Source organism: Malus domestica, chromosome 03, assembly GCF_042453785.1.
Source record: "Malus domestica chromosome 03, GDT2T_hap1".
NCBI classification, from domain to species: domain Eukaryota; kingdom Viridiplantae; phylum Streptophyta; class Magnoliopsida; order Rosales; family Rosaceae; genus Malus; species Malus domestica.
Window position 1 is genome coordinate 23268400 of NC_091663.1, and position 16921 is coordinate 23285320.

The following is a 16921-nucleotide window of genomic DNA, read 5'->3' on the forward strand; positions in this document are numbered from 1 at the left end:
GGTTATAAATATTTAGACACTAAGAAAAATCATTCATCCTCGTGAGGGAAAAGTTGAATTGATATTTGGTCCAAAAGTACCACATCTTGGTGAAGTATATACTTTATTGTATTTGACACAATACATTGAATGAAATAAAGCTTATCTATTAATATCTCCGAGAAATTATAGACATGTATATACACATGAGTTAAAATGAACAAACAGGAGGGAACCTTCACAAAGGTTGCTCATGTAAAGCCTCAGTACTCGGAAGTACCCCAGAAGGGGGAGGCACATGAGGTTAATTATTTGGAGCCTTAGTACTTGGTGAAATTCTAGACAGTTGAGACAATGGGTGTCTTTGGAATAAAGACTTGAACCCTTGATTGTCATTTTGAGACAGACCTTCGAATTCCAGTAGCTGGTCGAGCTTTCTTTTCATGTTCGTCGAGTAATTATTTGCAAGCATGTGTAACACTCTATTTTCGTGCTTGAGCCATCTAATCTCTTGTTTAAGACTTACCATCTCAGCCATCTATGATTCAACTTGGTGAGTTTGAGCAAGTAGACGTTAGCCCATATTAGAAACAAAGCCCGCATACTAAATATTGAGAGCCAAGGAGTCTTGAACTGCCGACTCATCAGACCGGTTTGAAAGGATTCTATTATCCTTGGGAGTGAGAATATTCCTAGCTACCACTGTAGCGGTTAGGTCATTCTTCATCACGGAGTCCACAACCGTAAGAGGACCATTTGAAGATAAGAAAGACGGGCGCCATATATTATCCTGATGCGGCTCACCTGTATTAGTCCTAAGACTTAATTCTAAGCAAATGTTAGATAGGCAAGCTATTTTTAGAAATTGATGAAAGAAAAATGTTGGATATAATGAAATCTCACAAATACACCAAAGACAATTTTCACAAGTGGGAAATCTTCAAAGTGTGCAAATTTGAATACAATCAATACCTCTATAAAAGAAGAGGCAACAGAGCTACTTGTTCAGAGATCGAAAAGGCACAACTTTCTGAATTTCAAAAGCCAGATTTTCCTAAATAAAGTTCGTTGGCATTTTTCAGACGCAATCTCAACTTTTTTAGATATCGCATGCAACTTTGTCAAAGATCTCTAACAAAGTTGAAAACGCATAAATCTTACTATTCCAACTACAACACTATTGCTGACAAGTGTGGATGACAAAGCCACATCCACACCACTACCTGCTATAGAGAAATTCCTATATATGTCGACCTCTATCTTCCATAACAAGAAAGACCTGCAAAAGTATCTAAACTCTTCCCTCGCTCCTAAAATGCATCTGCAACCAATCCTCTCAACATACTCAGTATTCTTTCTCTCCGAGAATACATTTTCAAAACAAGTCATACCAAAGCAATAGTACCTCATATCATCAAGGACGAGAGCAAGAGTATCTCATATCATGCACTCTCCCTGTCATTTCCTTTGTCCTTGTTCTTACCTGCAAGACAAGGATAAAAAAAGCAATCAGTCAGAACCTGCAATCAACCTTCCGGTAAGGAACCGATTGCCTGAAAACTTTCCTGATTGCTTACCTAGTATTGCTCTCGAGTAGTCATCTTCAACTGTTGATGGAGCTGGATCTCTAGTCACCAAGAAGTGATGAACCATCCAAATGCAAGGGTTGCATTCCACTCCTGCATCAAGGGACAAATACTACAAGAGAAGATGCCACACATGCATGGGAGAAAACCGGGGAAAATACCACTTATGCAAGGAGAACAGATAAGGCAAGTAAAAATGATACATTGAAACATGTGGAGACAAGCGCAACAAACACGTGCTGATTCATCCCCGACAAAGCCGAAGATCACTTGCCACGCGAAGCTCCTCATAGTCCAATTTCATTCAAAATCAAGCTTCAAAGGTCCTTGAAGAAATCACAAGTCCGATTCAAGATCAAGTGTCCACCAACCTTGAATCAAATTCCGCTCCAAATAAAAGGAGTAAATTCAAACCTTTGATGCAAGTCTAGCAGAAAGCCCTCCAGCCCAGTTCAAGAAATAGCATGTGGAAAGTCAACAAGTACAACAGATGTGTTACTACTCGTCAGGGGGAGCATCCAAAAATAGATCAAGGTTTTAACGAGTCAATCGAAGACTTATGGCCTTCTAAGGAGGAGTGTTATAATATTATGAGCCATTCAATGTGTGGATGGCCAACCCACTACATCCCACTCATTCTACTCTACATGTCCTTCCACTAGGAGCTGCCACTGCTTGCTTTTGGTGCTCTTGCTTTGCCTATAAATCAAAGGAGATACCAAGAGAATAAAGAGAAGAAAAAGAACGGAAGAGAGAAGCCAGAAGGCTCATGGCAGAGAGAGGAAAAACAAATGAGAAAATAGAGAGTTATCTTTGTAATCTTATTATTTCAAATTATAAATGAAAGCATAACTACTGGCCCGAGGACGTACTCCAGTCACGGTGACTGTAGAGGAACCTCGTAAATTTTATGCCTTGTTTATTTATTCCATTGCACACACCATCAATTTTACAACAATTTTAAGTTAAAACTCCTATTTGGCTAATGATTAATTGTATTTAACAATTTATAAAATAAGCATAAACCCCAAAATGGAATTGGATAAACCTCCCACCCGCCAAACCCCGAATACGCAGTCTCACACAAAAAAATGGCAGCCCCCTCGGAGCTCTTGTGCTACAGAGGAACCACCACTTCTCCCTCTCTCTCCAAAACTCTCTCTCTCCTCTCTTCCCCATTTCCAATTCCCAAATATTTCTCTCGCGATCTCCGCACTCCTTCCCTTTCTCTCCACACTTCTCTTCACACTCTTCCTTGCTTCGTTTCCCGCCTCCCTGCCAACGAATTCAATATCTCCTCCACAGCAGATGACCAACAACAACAAGAAGGCGATGGCGAAGAGGAGGAGGAGCTCGTTGACGAGTCCGACGGCGGCGGCGGCGAGTTATTGACGGCCGACGTCGACGACCTGGAAGAAGACGCTCGATACTTAGTTGAAGAGTTCTCTTCCTCTTTGTCCACCCAACTCAGAATTGGTGTGTTTTTTCTTGTGAATGGAAAAACCCAGTTCATAATTTGATTGCATATGCAAACCCCAATTCGTAATTCGATCGAGTTATTCCGGAAGCTGCTGAATTTTTCCCAAAATTTCTGCTTTAAGTAGTGGGTGTCAAAATATTTATTTTAAAAAGATTTTCATTAAGAATTTTACTCCTTTAAACTTTGACAAAATAGTGAACTTGGGTTTTGGTGGAATTTTCTCGTTTAGTTTGGGATAATTGATGGGTAAGTTTCTAATGTGTCTTGATGGTTTCAGAAGATGACAAAGATGACCAAGAAAAAGTTGGTCGAAAGCAGAGGAATCAGAAGAGTACAGTTAAAACTGTGAGTATCTTCTCATGGTTATTTCATTATTTATTTATTCAGAAGAAACTAATGAGAGTTTATGTTTGGTTGATGCTCACGGATAATGGTATTACCGGTATCCTTCTAAAATTTTGGTGTTATTAAGATTGAGATGTCAGAACCATACAGCATATTCGAGCTGCTATTAAGAATGAGATATCAGAACCATAAACTGTAAGAAGTTAGTTGAAACTTGCAACAGATGTACGGTGCCCGAGGTCTCCAGGCATGACCAAGCTAGTTTAAATGAGTTCAAGATCTTCACGTTACAGTGGTTACCATGTTTCCAGCACTTAGGACCGTAGGCCCTTTATCTTAGGAATTGATAAAAATGAATATACTTCACTTGAAGGATCATAAGTAGGTGGGACTTCAAAAAATTACTTCAGCCATTGTTTTGATTAATCGTTTTTCGCAAATAGTTTCATGAGCAATTTTTTGGAGTGAGACTTTGCATATGGCCTCAGTTCTGTTTATCTTATACGTCTGGAGAACTTTATTATATTTTTCTTTTTATATTCCAAGTATACTGTTGATTATAGGATCAAATCAAATATTATTTTCCAATGGTGTAAGTTGGGGAGTCATTGTGTTGGAATGAAGGAAAAAAATATAAGTCTCTAAACCATTCAAATTTCAATTACAGATCCCTGACCATCTTCTTCCAAGGGTTGCAATTGTTGGAAGACCGAATGTTGGCAAATCAGCATTATTTAATCGTCTTGTCTCGGTACTTAACCAGAATCTGCCCTTTCATTTTCTAGTCATCATCAATACTTTTATACAATTAACAATTTCAAGCTTCCAGATGCAACTATATCTATGCTTGTACCTCTATAAATTGACTTCCCTTTTGCTTTCCTTTTCCTATTTCTATATTTGTTATGTATCTCAGGGGAACAAGGCAATTGTAGTGGATGAGCCAGGGGTTACTAGGGATCGCCTGTATGGTAGATCCTTTTGGGGTGACCATGAATTTATGGTGGTGGATACTGGTGGTGTACTTACAGTTTCAAAGTCCCAGGCTAATGTCATGGAAGAATTAGCTATTTCAACAACCATTGGTATGGATGGAATCCCACTTGCCTCAAGGGAGGCAGCTGTTGCTAGGATGCCCTCAATGATAGAGAAACAAGCTACTGCAGCTGTTGAAGAATCATCTGTCATTATATTCCTCGTTGATGGCCAGGTACAGTTTTTGGTAAATATATGCAGGACAACTGCAATGTGCCTTTTAGTTTTGACTTTCAGCTTCTTTGTGTTGAAAAGGAATATAACCTTAAATTCCTTTGAAATTCTAAATATAATCATATTCAAGCATTGGCCAGTGATACTGGTCTGAAAACTTTTTAAAAGTTAACAAGTAAATTTTAATATACTGAATAAAGTTGATCATAGAAATTGTACAATAGTATAAAATATACACATGATACAGGTTTACGATAATAAGGTGGAGGAAGTGAATTGACATTTTTTTCTTTCAAGACTTGACTTTTGGATGTCATTAAATAGCTTGGTTTTGGCGATCTTTGTGAAAGACTTTCAAATTTCTTTTAAGTGTCATTCATTTGATTGGTGGGACTTTGAGTTGAATGCAATGTGGTTTTGCTTGAGTTATGTCATTCTGATTATGATAGATTTTCCCATCATGCTACTTGTACTGTTATTCCTATTTGAACTTTTGAAGGTTTTTAAATTAAAACATACTTTGGTGAATATTGGGTTTATAATAGTAAAGATTTTAGTACATGGTATTGACAGTGTTAAACAGGCAGGTCTAACTGCAGCAGATGAGGAAATTTCAGATTGGCTACGTAAAAACTTCTCAGATAAGTACATCATTCTTGCAGTTAACAAGTGTGAATCTCCACGTAAAGGGATCATGCAAGCATCAGAATTTTGGTCATTGGGGTAAGCTAAACTCTTGTCCATTTTGTTCACGTATGTTACTTTACTAAATTTTGAGAAAAGGGTTCTGGTTAAATGTTTTTATTTTCTTGTAAAAAGTAAAACTGATAAATAGTAATGTCTTCAGGGTACCTTGGTTTTTCTTCAATACATAATAACGTAGGATTGGATAGTAAATTTCTCTATTTCTTTCTTACAACACCTGGGGTGTGGATTATAGGTGCAGGGTTGTGCTTAGGTGATGCATGATAGCATCATTCTGGGTTTAAATACTTTTTTTTTGTTATGTCTGATACACTTTTCACCGATATAGTCTTGTAAATGTTTCAATTTAGCCCTGCTTTATTACCAACTTGGACAAGACACTAAAGACTCAAGAAAAAGGGTAAATAATCTGATAATCAAAAGGAAAATTTGACTTATCTCGCAAGTTTCAAACCGTACCAATCTGTTTGTTTATAATTAGGCATGTGAATATTGAACCGTCTTGATAAGAAAATACAAGAACTAATGCTAGGATAAATTTTTATTGTTCCGATAAAAAAAACTCAGGCACATTTCAATTCTCTAGCGGACACAATAGGATACTAATATTAATTTATGAAAGGTACGGTTTTTGGTTGGTTGACCAGGTTTTCACCACTTCCTATATCTGCTATATCTGGAACTGGAACTGGAGAGCTTCTTGATCTTGTGTGTTCAGGGCTGAAAAAGAATGAGGTTTGTAATCAGTGATCACAGAAATTTTAATGTGGGTATATTAATAATTAAGTTTGACTGTCTTTTGTTGAATATTGAATTTCAATTGGCAATTGGCTTTGGCTTAACTGTGCCACATATTACTCACTTTTCAGAGTACTTTGAGCTTGTTAGTGAACTTTTCAGTTTCAATAGTAGAATCTTTTCATGCTTCTTATTATTTACTTGAAATTTTTGGTGCTTTTCGTCATCTATTAAGCCCAAAGATGCATTTCTTGCCTTGTTCTATGAATATTTTCATTTCTTTATGATTTAGTTTATTATGCTTCTATATAGGACCCGGAGGATTTTGCTGAACAGGAAGAGTATGTTCCTGCAATTGCAATTGTTGGCCGACCAAATGTTGGTAAAAGTAGCATTTTGAATGCATTGGTTGGAGAGGACAGGACAATTGTTAGCCCAGTCAGTGGAACAACCCGTGATGCTATTGATATGGAATTTACTGGACCAGATGGACAGGTTTGATTGGTTTACAATTTACATTCTACTATACCGCCTATTGTTGACAGTTATTACAAAAATCTATTATGTAACATAACTAATCTGAAACTGAAGAATCAGCAAATAACACTTCAGATTCGGTGATTTTAATACCATTATTTATCTCCTTATTAACTGACGTTATATATAAGTTTCCTTTTTGGATTTCTGCCTAGGAATGTCAAGAGACTTTGTACTGAAATCAATGATTTGCAAAACTTTGACTGCATACTTGTATGTCGACACTGAACCATGAATCTGATCTCTAGCATAAGCTGTTCATTTACTTGAATTGCATTATTCTTCTTTTACTGAATTCATGTATTGATTTTGTTGACTGAATCATGGAATTGGGTCTACAAAAGAGCCTTGCCACTTTCGAGTTGTTCAATCTCAGATAGCTAAAGCTTGTTCGTTTATTTTCCTCTGCCTGTTGGTGTGTGCTGTTATGCTGGATTTTCATTCTGTTTGGTATTGACACATGGAAATTATTCTAACAATAGGCAGTCTAGAAATTAATTCTTTGCCGACAAATATATCGAAATCCTATTTGCCTCTCTTTTAACTTCTCTTTCTTATCTGTTTTCCCCTTCCCTTTGTCTTCTTCTCTTTCTCTCCATCTTCTCCTTCTGTCTATTGATTCTGCATCTTGATCCGAGGAGTTGCATCAAGGCCAATTTTGAGCCTGTTTAAGCAAGCTCAAGTGTAGGTACAGCTCTGTTATCAACATACCAAGCCGAGCTCAAACAAGTAATAGCTTGGTTCGGATCAACTTATATGCACTCCTAAGTAGGATCCTAAAGCTATTTTGGTTCACATGCTTGAAATCTTAGCGGACAACTGTCAGAGCAATTATCTATTATATTATTCTATTTTACTTTCTTTCTGATTCCCTCTTGATGTTAAGACAATCCATTATTGATATTCAAATTTACTTGGATACTTATAATTGCAACATTTTTTTTTTCTTATCTTGCAGAAATTCAAACTAATTGATACTGCTGGAATCAGAAGAAGAGCCGTCGTTGCTTCATCAGGTAGCATGACAGAGGCTTTATCAGTAAATCGAGCATTTCGTGCCATTCGTCGTTCTGATGTTGTGGCTCTTGTCATTGAGGCCCTGGCTTGTATCACAGAACAGGTACTTTGTCCATTCTTCTTGAGTTATCATTTCTGTAAATATCTGAGAACATGCCTACAGTTTCCTGCCCGCATGTGCGCATGGTTACAAAAGTACAAACTAAGTCAGATATTGATTAATGTTTGAAACTTTTTTTGTACAAATACAATGCATTAATCACATTCAAGCGAAACCAAAATTTGAAAAAAAAAATCAAGTTAAGGTGGACAAACTTCTCAAAATAATCGTGATATAACTTTATGGATGTTTTAGCTATATGTTGAATCTTTTCTGGTATTGTAATTGTAACAAAAATACTGTGTAAATGGAATCACGTTCCTCTCCATACCCTAGCAAGTCCTAGCAGATTTGAAAGGCAGTTTCATTCATGCCAACCTAGCACTTTGCACATGTGATGCATGTGAACGGAAATAGAATTTCTATTGAGCTTAAGGAAGTTGCGGTTTTCCTGAATTGATTTGAGCTTTTTGTGCGCCTTCTTGGTGGCTGTTCTAGTTTTATCTTGTCGGTGGTTTTAAAATAAGTTTCGATGAACAAACTTTTGCATATTGTATTTCTCTAAATCTTCAAGAGTGAAAATAGCTTTTCTTTTCTCAATTTTTAAGGATTTTAATTTTATTTTTGTAAGTATAGCTTCTATATAAAATTTGAAATTTAAACGGCATCTTGGAATTTCAATGAAATGAGATGTTTACTTTCCACAAGTAAATTTCTTTTAACTATATTTCCTTCTGTATTGAACTCCTAGGATTGCAAGATTGCTGAGAGGATAGAAAGAGAAGGCAAAGGTTGCCTGATAGTTGTAAACAAATGGGATACCATACCAAATAAAAACCAGCAGACTGCGACATACTATGAGCAGGATGTTAGGGAGAAGCTTCGTATCCTTGGCTGGGCACCTATTGTATATTCAACTGCAATAGCTGGTCAGAGTGTTGATAAGTACGTTCTGAAACAGCATCTCTTTTATAGCTTAACTTGCATCATAGTTGCATTCTTCAGCTAACTTCTTGTAAACCCCAAGAATTCATTTCATATTGCTGATATTTTGGCTTTTGGAGTGGCTTTAGGATTATTGATGCTGCTAGCACAGTTGAGAAAGAAAGATCAAGAAGGCTTAGTACTTCTGTAGTAAACCAAGTGGTCCAGGAAGCACTAGCTTTTAAATCACCACCGAGGACACGAGGTGGCAAAAGAGGCCGCATTTATTACTGCACTCAGGTACTTGTTTTGTGCAGGACTCTTTCATTCCTGTTCATTACATATCTTCCCAAGTGACACCCTTGTTTATGCAAACTTTGGATGTTACCGTCCACAAGATTACGAGAAGTTCTTGGAATAAACATTAATGATGTGCCTATCTTTATGGTAGTATCTGTTCTTTTGAACTTGCATTGCGTGTCATAAACAACATATCCGGTATTTTCTTATGAACATAACAATAGATTGTGTATTTACTTTGTTTCATGTACAGGCAGCTATAAGGCCACCAACATTTGTGTTCTTTGTCAATGATTCAAAACTTTTCCCCGAGACATACCGGCGTTATATGGAGAAGCAACTCCGTTCAGATGCTGGGTTTTTAGGCACTCCAATTAGGCTTCTATGGTCTAACAGGAGAAAAACAGAAAAAGAGGAAGGTCAGTTCTGATGTAGCCTGTTGTAACGCTCACACATACATTTTTCTTGCATGCGTGCCCACATGAATTTCCATGTTTTTGTGATGCTTGAATGCCGTAGAAGACAAATAATCACCTTTAAGGACTGTAAAATCATATGTTTGCAGGAAAAGCTGCAACGCGAGCACAGGCAAATCTTGTGCCACGTGACCGAAAATTGGAGTTAGCTACATGAAGCATGTGTCGTATCATCTCATAACCAGCAAGGCATTTGTTTTGGAAAGGCTTTGTGCACGGGGAAAACTAGTTAATATCAGATGCCGAAGGTAAACTTGCAATGTGGTTCATGTAAAACTGTTCTCCAGTTGACGCTTCGGACTTGGTAGCAGGAAGAATTTTCGATGCAACCAACCCATCTACGGAAAAGAACTGTAATTTCATGTATGTACCCAAGTTTTGATGGCTTGGAGCTGTAGCCTTTGAATTGTAATTTGAAATCAATGTAAATAACAAATATGATACGAAGATCCAGACGTAGAAGATGTCATCGATAATCAGCATATGCTTAATCCCTTCTCCTCCTGATCCCGTCTTCGAAACTATTTAAACATTTTACATCGATATATTTTGTTCCATTAACTAATGGCTTCAAGGGAAATGAAAGTTAAACTTAACCAAATGGTTTTGATATGTATTTGCGAATCCGATAACCCGAACCTGAACCACTTTCCGTAACTATCAAGTGCTGATGAAGGTGAGAAATGAAGGAATTCCACTTCCAGGCAGATATATTTTGAAGATATTAGAGGTAGCCTCCTTATGAAACATGGCCATCAGATTCCATCTGAAGCCTTGTTGTGCTAGGATAGCACCAAACCAATTGGAACCAACTCAAGCTAACCCACAGGAAATATATCAAATGGAATGCAAGAACAAAATATAAAAGACACCAAGATTTTAACGAGGTTCCTCAACAATCAGTGTAACTGGAGTACGTCCTCGGAGCAGTAGGAGCTCACCCAATAATCCACTATCAACCAAATGAGAGTTGACAAAGTGTTGGCAAGCTCACAACCCAAAACCCCAATACAACCAATAACTCTCACACACCAAAGAAACAAATAGAGAGAAATATAATGAATAATTTCTTCTCTATACGAAGCTCAAAGCTAATACACAAATACAACTTTGATTGAGTGAGAACTAACCAAGAAAGAAAATCACCTTCCTTTCTTCTCTTCAAATGGGGGTTGCAGCACCTCTTTTCTGCTGTGTGTTTGCCCTCTATTTTCTGCTCACTGTTTTTCTGCTCTCTTAAACAAAAGGGCAGCAGCTCCCCTAATCCATAACCTAGCCATTCCCGTGGCTTTTCACATGGGCCAAAGAAAAAACAGGACTTTAGACAAGGTGCCTTTTTTTCTCCCCAAAACAAGGAAGGGACACAATGATGTTGTCCACCTTTTCTTTTCTTTTATTTAATCAAAAGTTGGCCACTTGGCCACTAATTCAACAATCTCCACCTTGGCCAAGTTCTGAAAACGCCATGATAAGCCAACCAACACAATCAACACAAAAATTACTCCCAAACACTAGCAAGAGAACAACTCATGCCGAGCCAAATGCTCCAAAACTCCTACTGCTCAACGCCTTCTTTATATAGGCATAATGTGAGCCAAGTTCAAACAGTGAACAAACTTGGCTACACCAACAACCTTAGTCAACATATCAGCGGGGTTGTCTTTAGTTGAAATCTTTTGGAGAATAATCTCTCCTTCACCAACAACTTCACGAACAAAGTGATAGCGCACATCTATGTGCTTGGTCCTCGCATGATGAACCTGATACTTAGCCAAATAAATGGCACTCTGAATATCACAATGTACCTCCACCTGCTTCTGATCAACCCCCAAATCTCTGATCAGCCCATGTAACCAAATGGCCTCCTTTATAGCTTCAGCAACTGCCATATATTCAGCCTCTGTAGTAGACAAGGCAACAGACGACTGCAAAATGGACCTCCAACAAACTGGTCCTTTAGCCATAGTAAACACATAGCCTGTAGTAGACTTCCTTCCATCCAGATCACCTGCATAATCTGAATCAACATAACCAACTGCAAAATGACCAATACCAGAGTTATTCCTCTCAAAGCATAAACCAACATCTCGAGTACCATGGAGATATCTCAATATCCACTTAGCTGCTTACCAATGCTGTTTACCTGGATTATGCATATATCGACTCACCATGCCAACTACATGAGCAATATCTGGTCTAGAGCATACCATTGCATACATCAAACTACCAACCAAATTTGCATATGGTATATTTTTCATTTGCAGCTTCTCTTTATCAATTTTAGGACACTGTAGAGAACTCAATTTAAAATGAGGAGCCAAAGGGGCACTAACCAGTTTGGTTGAATCATGAACTCCAAACTTCTGAATCAACTTCTCAAGGTATTGTCTTTGATTCAAACTGATCAAACCCTTCTCTTTATCTCTAGTGATCTCCATGCCAAGGATCTTCTTCGCTTCACCAAGATCCTTCATCTCAAACTCATTCTTCATTTGCTTCTTCAATTTCTCAATCTCTTCGACATTCTTTGAGGCAATCAACATATCATCAACATATATCAACAAATAAATGAAAGACCCATCTTGCAACTTTTTGAAGTACACACAATGATCATATTGACTTCTAGAATAATTTTGGCCTCTCATAAATTTATCAAACCTCAAATACCATTGCCTTGGAGATTGCTTCAAGCCATAAAGTGATTTCTTCAATTTGCAAAACAAATCCTCCTTCCCTTTCACTATATACCCATCCGGTTGACACATATAGATCTCTTCATTCAAATCACCATGTAGGAAAGCCGTCTTCACATCAAGTTGTACAAGCTCAAGATCATACTGTGCAACAAGAGCTAACATAATGCGAATTGAGGAGTGCTTCACAACCAGAGAAAAGATTTCATTGTAGTCAATGCCCTCCTTTTGTGCATACCCTTTAGCAACTAATCTTGCTTTGAATCTCACATTACTTTTCTCATCAGCATCTTCCTTCTTGGCATACACCTATTTGCAACCGATAGCTTTCTTGCCCTTAGGCAATTTAGCTAACTCCCAAGTTTTGTTCTTCAAGAGAGAATTCATCTCATCACCCATGGCATTGCACCACCTCTCATTCTCCTCACTCTCAATAGCTTCCTCGAAATTGGATGGAATATCATCAATGATAATAGGAAAAGCAAAAGCAACATAGTCACTATATCGAGCTGGCTTGGTAATTTGTCTCTTTCCTCTGTTCTTGGCAATAGACTCTTGAGGTGAAACTTGCTCTTCAACTTGAATAGAATCTTCAAGTTCAACTTCTTCAACATCCTCATGGTCTCCAACTTCTTCACTTGTAGTGGCTTCAACATCAGCAAAAATAGGATTTGAAGTACCAGAGGCAACTTTCTCAAGCTCCACCTGTTGGACATCTTTCACATTCTTCTCAGAGTCTTTGAACATACTTTCTTCATCAAATGTCACATCTCTGCTGATTACAAGTTTTTTCATCTCTGGGCACCACAACCTGTAACCTTTGACACCACTACTAAAACCAAGAAAGATAGGTTTTTTGGCTCTAGGATCAAGTTTATTTTCAGTCACATGAAAATAAGCAGGTGAACCAAAAATACGGATATAGTCATAATCAGAAGAAGGTTTTCCAGTCCATACCTCCATTGGTGTCTTGCCCTGAACAGCAGCTGAGGGTAACCGGTTGATGATGTGACATGCATAATTAACTGCCTCTGCCCAAAATGACTTGCTTAAACCCGACTGAGACAACATACATCTAACCTTCTCAAGCAAGGTTCGATTCAATCTTTCTGCAACTCCATTTTGTTGTGGAGTTCCCCAGACACTAAAATGTCTCACAATCCCTTCCTCTTTGCAAACTTTAAAGAAAGGGTCGGATGTGTATTCACCACCATTATCCGATCTCAAAATCTTAATCTTTCTCCCAGTCTGGTTCTCAACCATTTTCTTCCAACTCAAGAAAATGCTCAATACCTCACTCTTGTGCTTCATAGTGTAGACCCAAGACTTTTTGAATAATCATCAACAAAGGTCACGAACCAATGTCTACCACTCAAAGAGGGAGTCTTTGTAGGACCCCAAACATCCGAATGCACATAATCAAGAATGCCCTTCGTCTGATGTACTGCAGTACCAAACTTCACTCTAGTTTGCTTTCCCAAGACACAATGCTCACAGAAATCAAGCTTACAAGTCGTGGCACCTTTTAGAAGACCTTGTTTCACAAGCCCTTATAAAGCTTTCTCACTGGCATGGCCTAATCTCATATGCCACAGTCTAGTAGTATCTGAATTGGATGTGCCCATATTTTCTGAGACTACAGACGCTTCACTTGTCACAATGCTTCCTTGCAATAGATACAAATGACCACATCGAGGAGCTTTCATCACAACAAGTGCACCATAAGTAACTTTCAATGTCTGTCCATCTGAATGAAACCTGAAGCCCTTGGATTTTAAAGTGCCCAAAGAAATAAGATTTTTCTTCAAATTCGGTACATACTGAACACCTGTCAACTCTTTAACCATACCATCATACAACTTCAAACGAACTGTACCAATCCCTTTTGTTGTATAAGGATTGTCATCTCCCATGAACACAACACCACCATCAAACTCTTTCAAGCTTGAAAACCAATCCTTGTGAGGAGTCATATGATGAGCACAACCCGTATCCAACACCCATTTAGTTGCACAATCAAATGATGAGGAAGTGGTTAAAGCAAAATAAAAAAAAAATCTGTTTCAACCTCAGCAACATTGGCTTCAGAACTTTCTTTTCCTTTGGTCTTCAACTTAGGACAATCTTTCTTCCAATGACCCTTATTATGACAAAAGGCACATTCATCCCTTTCCAAGGTTTTTCTACCTTTAGAGTTTCCTCTAGGTCGAGAGTGTGATTTTTTCCTACTAGAAGATGACATCCTCTCAGATGATCTACCTCTAACAAATAAAGCTTCAGAGGTACTATCATGATTTTTATCTCTATGCCTCATTTCATAATTCATCAAGGCATTTGATACATCTTCAAATTTCACAATTTCTTTACCATGCATAATAGTGGTAACAAAATGCTCATAAGAGTCCGGCATGGAATTCAACAATATTAAGGCCTTATCTTCATCCTTATTATCCTCATCTAAATTTAACAAGTCGGCAATTAACTTATTAAAAGCATCAAGGTGCCTAATCATTTTTGTACCTTCTTTGTATTGGAAGCGGTAGAGTTTTTTCTTCAAGTGTAGCCGGTTCTCTGCACTCTTCGTCATATACTTGTCTTCCAATTTTTGCCACAACACACTTGCTATTGTCTCCCGCATCACAAAATAATTCTAAGTTTTTGCAAGGCACAACCGAATTAAAGAACAAGCCCACAAATTTAATTTCTTCCATTCCGGCTTCGACATAGCTTCTGGCTTCTCTCCCAAAGCGGCAAGTAGATCTTGTTGAGCCAACACATCTTTGACCTCACATTGCCACATCCCGAAGTTGTTTGTGCCATCAAACTTTTCCACTTCAAACTTTGCATTTTGCACCGTAGTTCTTGCAAACCCGGAGCTGCTTCCAAAAGGATTCTCGTCTTGCTTGTCTGACATCTTTGGCAACTAGACAGTACCCAAGAGCAACCAGTGCTCTGATACCAATTGTTATGCTAGGATAGCACCAAACCAATTGGAACCAACTCAAGCTAACCCACAGGAAATATATCAAATGGAATGCAAGAACAAAATATAAAAGACACCAAGATTTTAACGAGGTTCCTCAACAATCAGTGTAACTGGAGTACGTCATCGGAGCAGTAGGAGCTCACCCAATAATCCACTATCAACCAAATGTGAGTTTGCAAAGTGTTGGCAAGCTCTCAACCCAAAACCCCAATACAACCAATAGCTCACACACACCAAAGAAACAAATAGAGAGAAATATAATGAATAATTTCTTCTCTATACGAAGCTCAAAGCTAATACACAAATACAACTTTGATTGAGTGAGAACTAACCAAGAAAGAAAATCACCTTCCTTTCTTCTCTTCAAATGGGGGTTGCAACACCTTTTTTCTGCTGTGTGTTTGCCCTCTATTTTCTGCTCACTGTTTTTCTGCTCTCTTAAACAAAAGGGCAGCAGCTCCCCTAATTCATAACCTAGCCATTCCCGTGGCTTTTCACATGGACCAAAGAAAAAAAAGGACTTTAGACAAGGTGCCTTTTTTTCTCCCCAAAACAAGGAAGGGACACAATGATGTTGTCCACCTTTTCTTTTCTTTTATTTAATCAAAAGTTGGCCACTTGGCCACTAATTCAACAAGCCTATTATGTGCAGAAACCTGAGATCGAAAACTTGGTAAGGGAAATGCTAACTTCTAGCATGTATTATCCAGCTAGAGCCAGGCAGCAGTCTTGTTGCTTCTTCGGGCTTGTCCTATTAATTCACAGTTGAACAAGTTCAGCTCATTCCTGGCTTCAATCATCGATTCATAAGAATAAAAACAACAATAACAAAGTCTTATCCCACCAAGTGGGGTTGGTTGTATGAATCCTAGAACGTCATTACGCTCAGTGATGTGTCATGTCTTCCGTTAGATCCAAGTACTCCAAGTCTTTTCTTAGAGTCTCTTTCCAAGTCTTCCTAGGTCTTCCTTTACCCCTTCGGCCCTGAACGTCTGTAGGTCTTCGTTTCACACAGTGTTCTAAAAATCGGCCTAGGCAGCCGCCTAGGCGCTGGGCGGGGTTGTGCCGATGCGATTAGGTCCAAATTGTTCAAAAAAATTGGGGAGCTGTTAGGCGCCCGCCTAGGCGCTCTTAGGCGACCTGGGTGGTCTAGGCAGCTGTCTAGGCAGCGATCTAGCGGAGTGAAATGGTTTGCTGGGAAAAAATTCGCTGCTTTGACTCCCTTTCTGTGTGTAGTGTGCACCACGACTTTCGTAGCTGTGGCGACTCCCTCTCTCTGAATTTTGAAATTCATCGAAGAAGAGGAAACAAAAAAGAAAAAAGGGGGGAGAATTTAGATTTACAGAGGGAAAACGGAAAAAAGAAAAAGATGAAGAGGAAATGGAAACAAGACGAAGAGTATGAAGAAAATGAAAGAATAAAAAAGAATAGAAGTTTCCGGTTTTCAAGGGTTCAAAATGGGCTCCTTGGTTTGGGAGTCTGACTGTCTTTGCTGATAGGGGTGGAATTTTTTGCCAAATTGCCATGCCAACCGAATTGCCAACCGTGCCATACCGATTTTGTGCCAAATTTTTTGTACCAATCGGTAATGGTACGGTATTGTACTGTACCGAAATATCATGGTATGGTATTGGTAATGGATACCATTACCACGGTATTACCGTACCATACCGAAAATACAATATAATTTATAATTTATATAATACATACTTATATAACACATATTTATAATATTCCAATAATTTGAAAATAATACCCTACTTATATTAGCATTGTTGTTGGTGACTTTGATCTCTTAAAATTGTGGAAATCAAACACAAAAGAGTTTAATTCTTTCACAAATAGC

The 16921-nt window shown here is 38.2% G+C and overlaps 1 protein-coding gene across 1 annotated transcript; it reads left to right on the plus strand.

The window, feature by feature from the left end:
• The first annotated feature begins 2611 nt into the window (after window positions 1–2611).
• LOC103448103 (uncharacterized) lies at window positions 2612–9887 on the plus strand. The gene is made up of 12 exons (XM_008387342.4): window positions 2612–3041; window positions 3323–3390; window positions 4058–4141; window positions 4307–4600; window positions 5183–5322; window positions 5952–6039; window positions 6355–6537; window positions 7538–7699; window positions 8448–8641; window positions 8770–8920; window positions 9174–9339; window positions 9486–9887. The coding sequence occupies exons 1-12, from the start codon at window positions 2657–2659 to the stop codon at window positions 9551–9553; spliced, it is 1983 nt and encodes a 660-aa protein (XP_008385564.3). The 5' UTR covers window positions 2612–2656; the 3' UTR covers window positions 9554–9887.
• Window positions 9888–16921: the final 7034 nt, after the last annotated feature.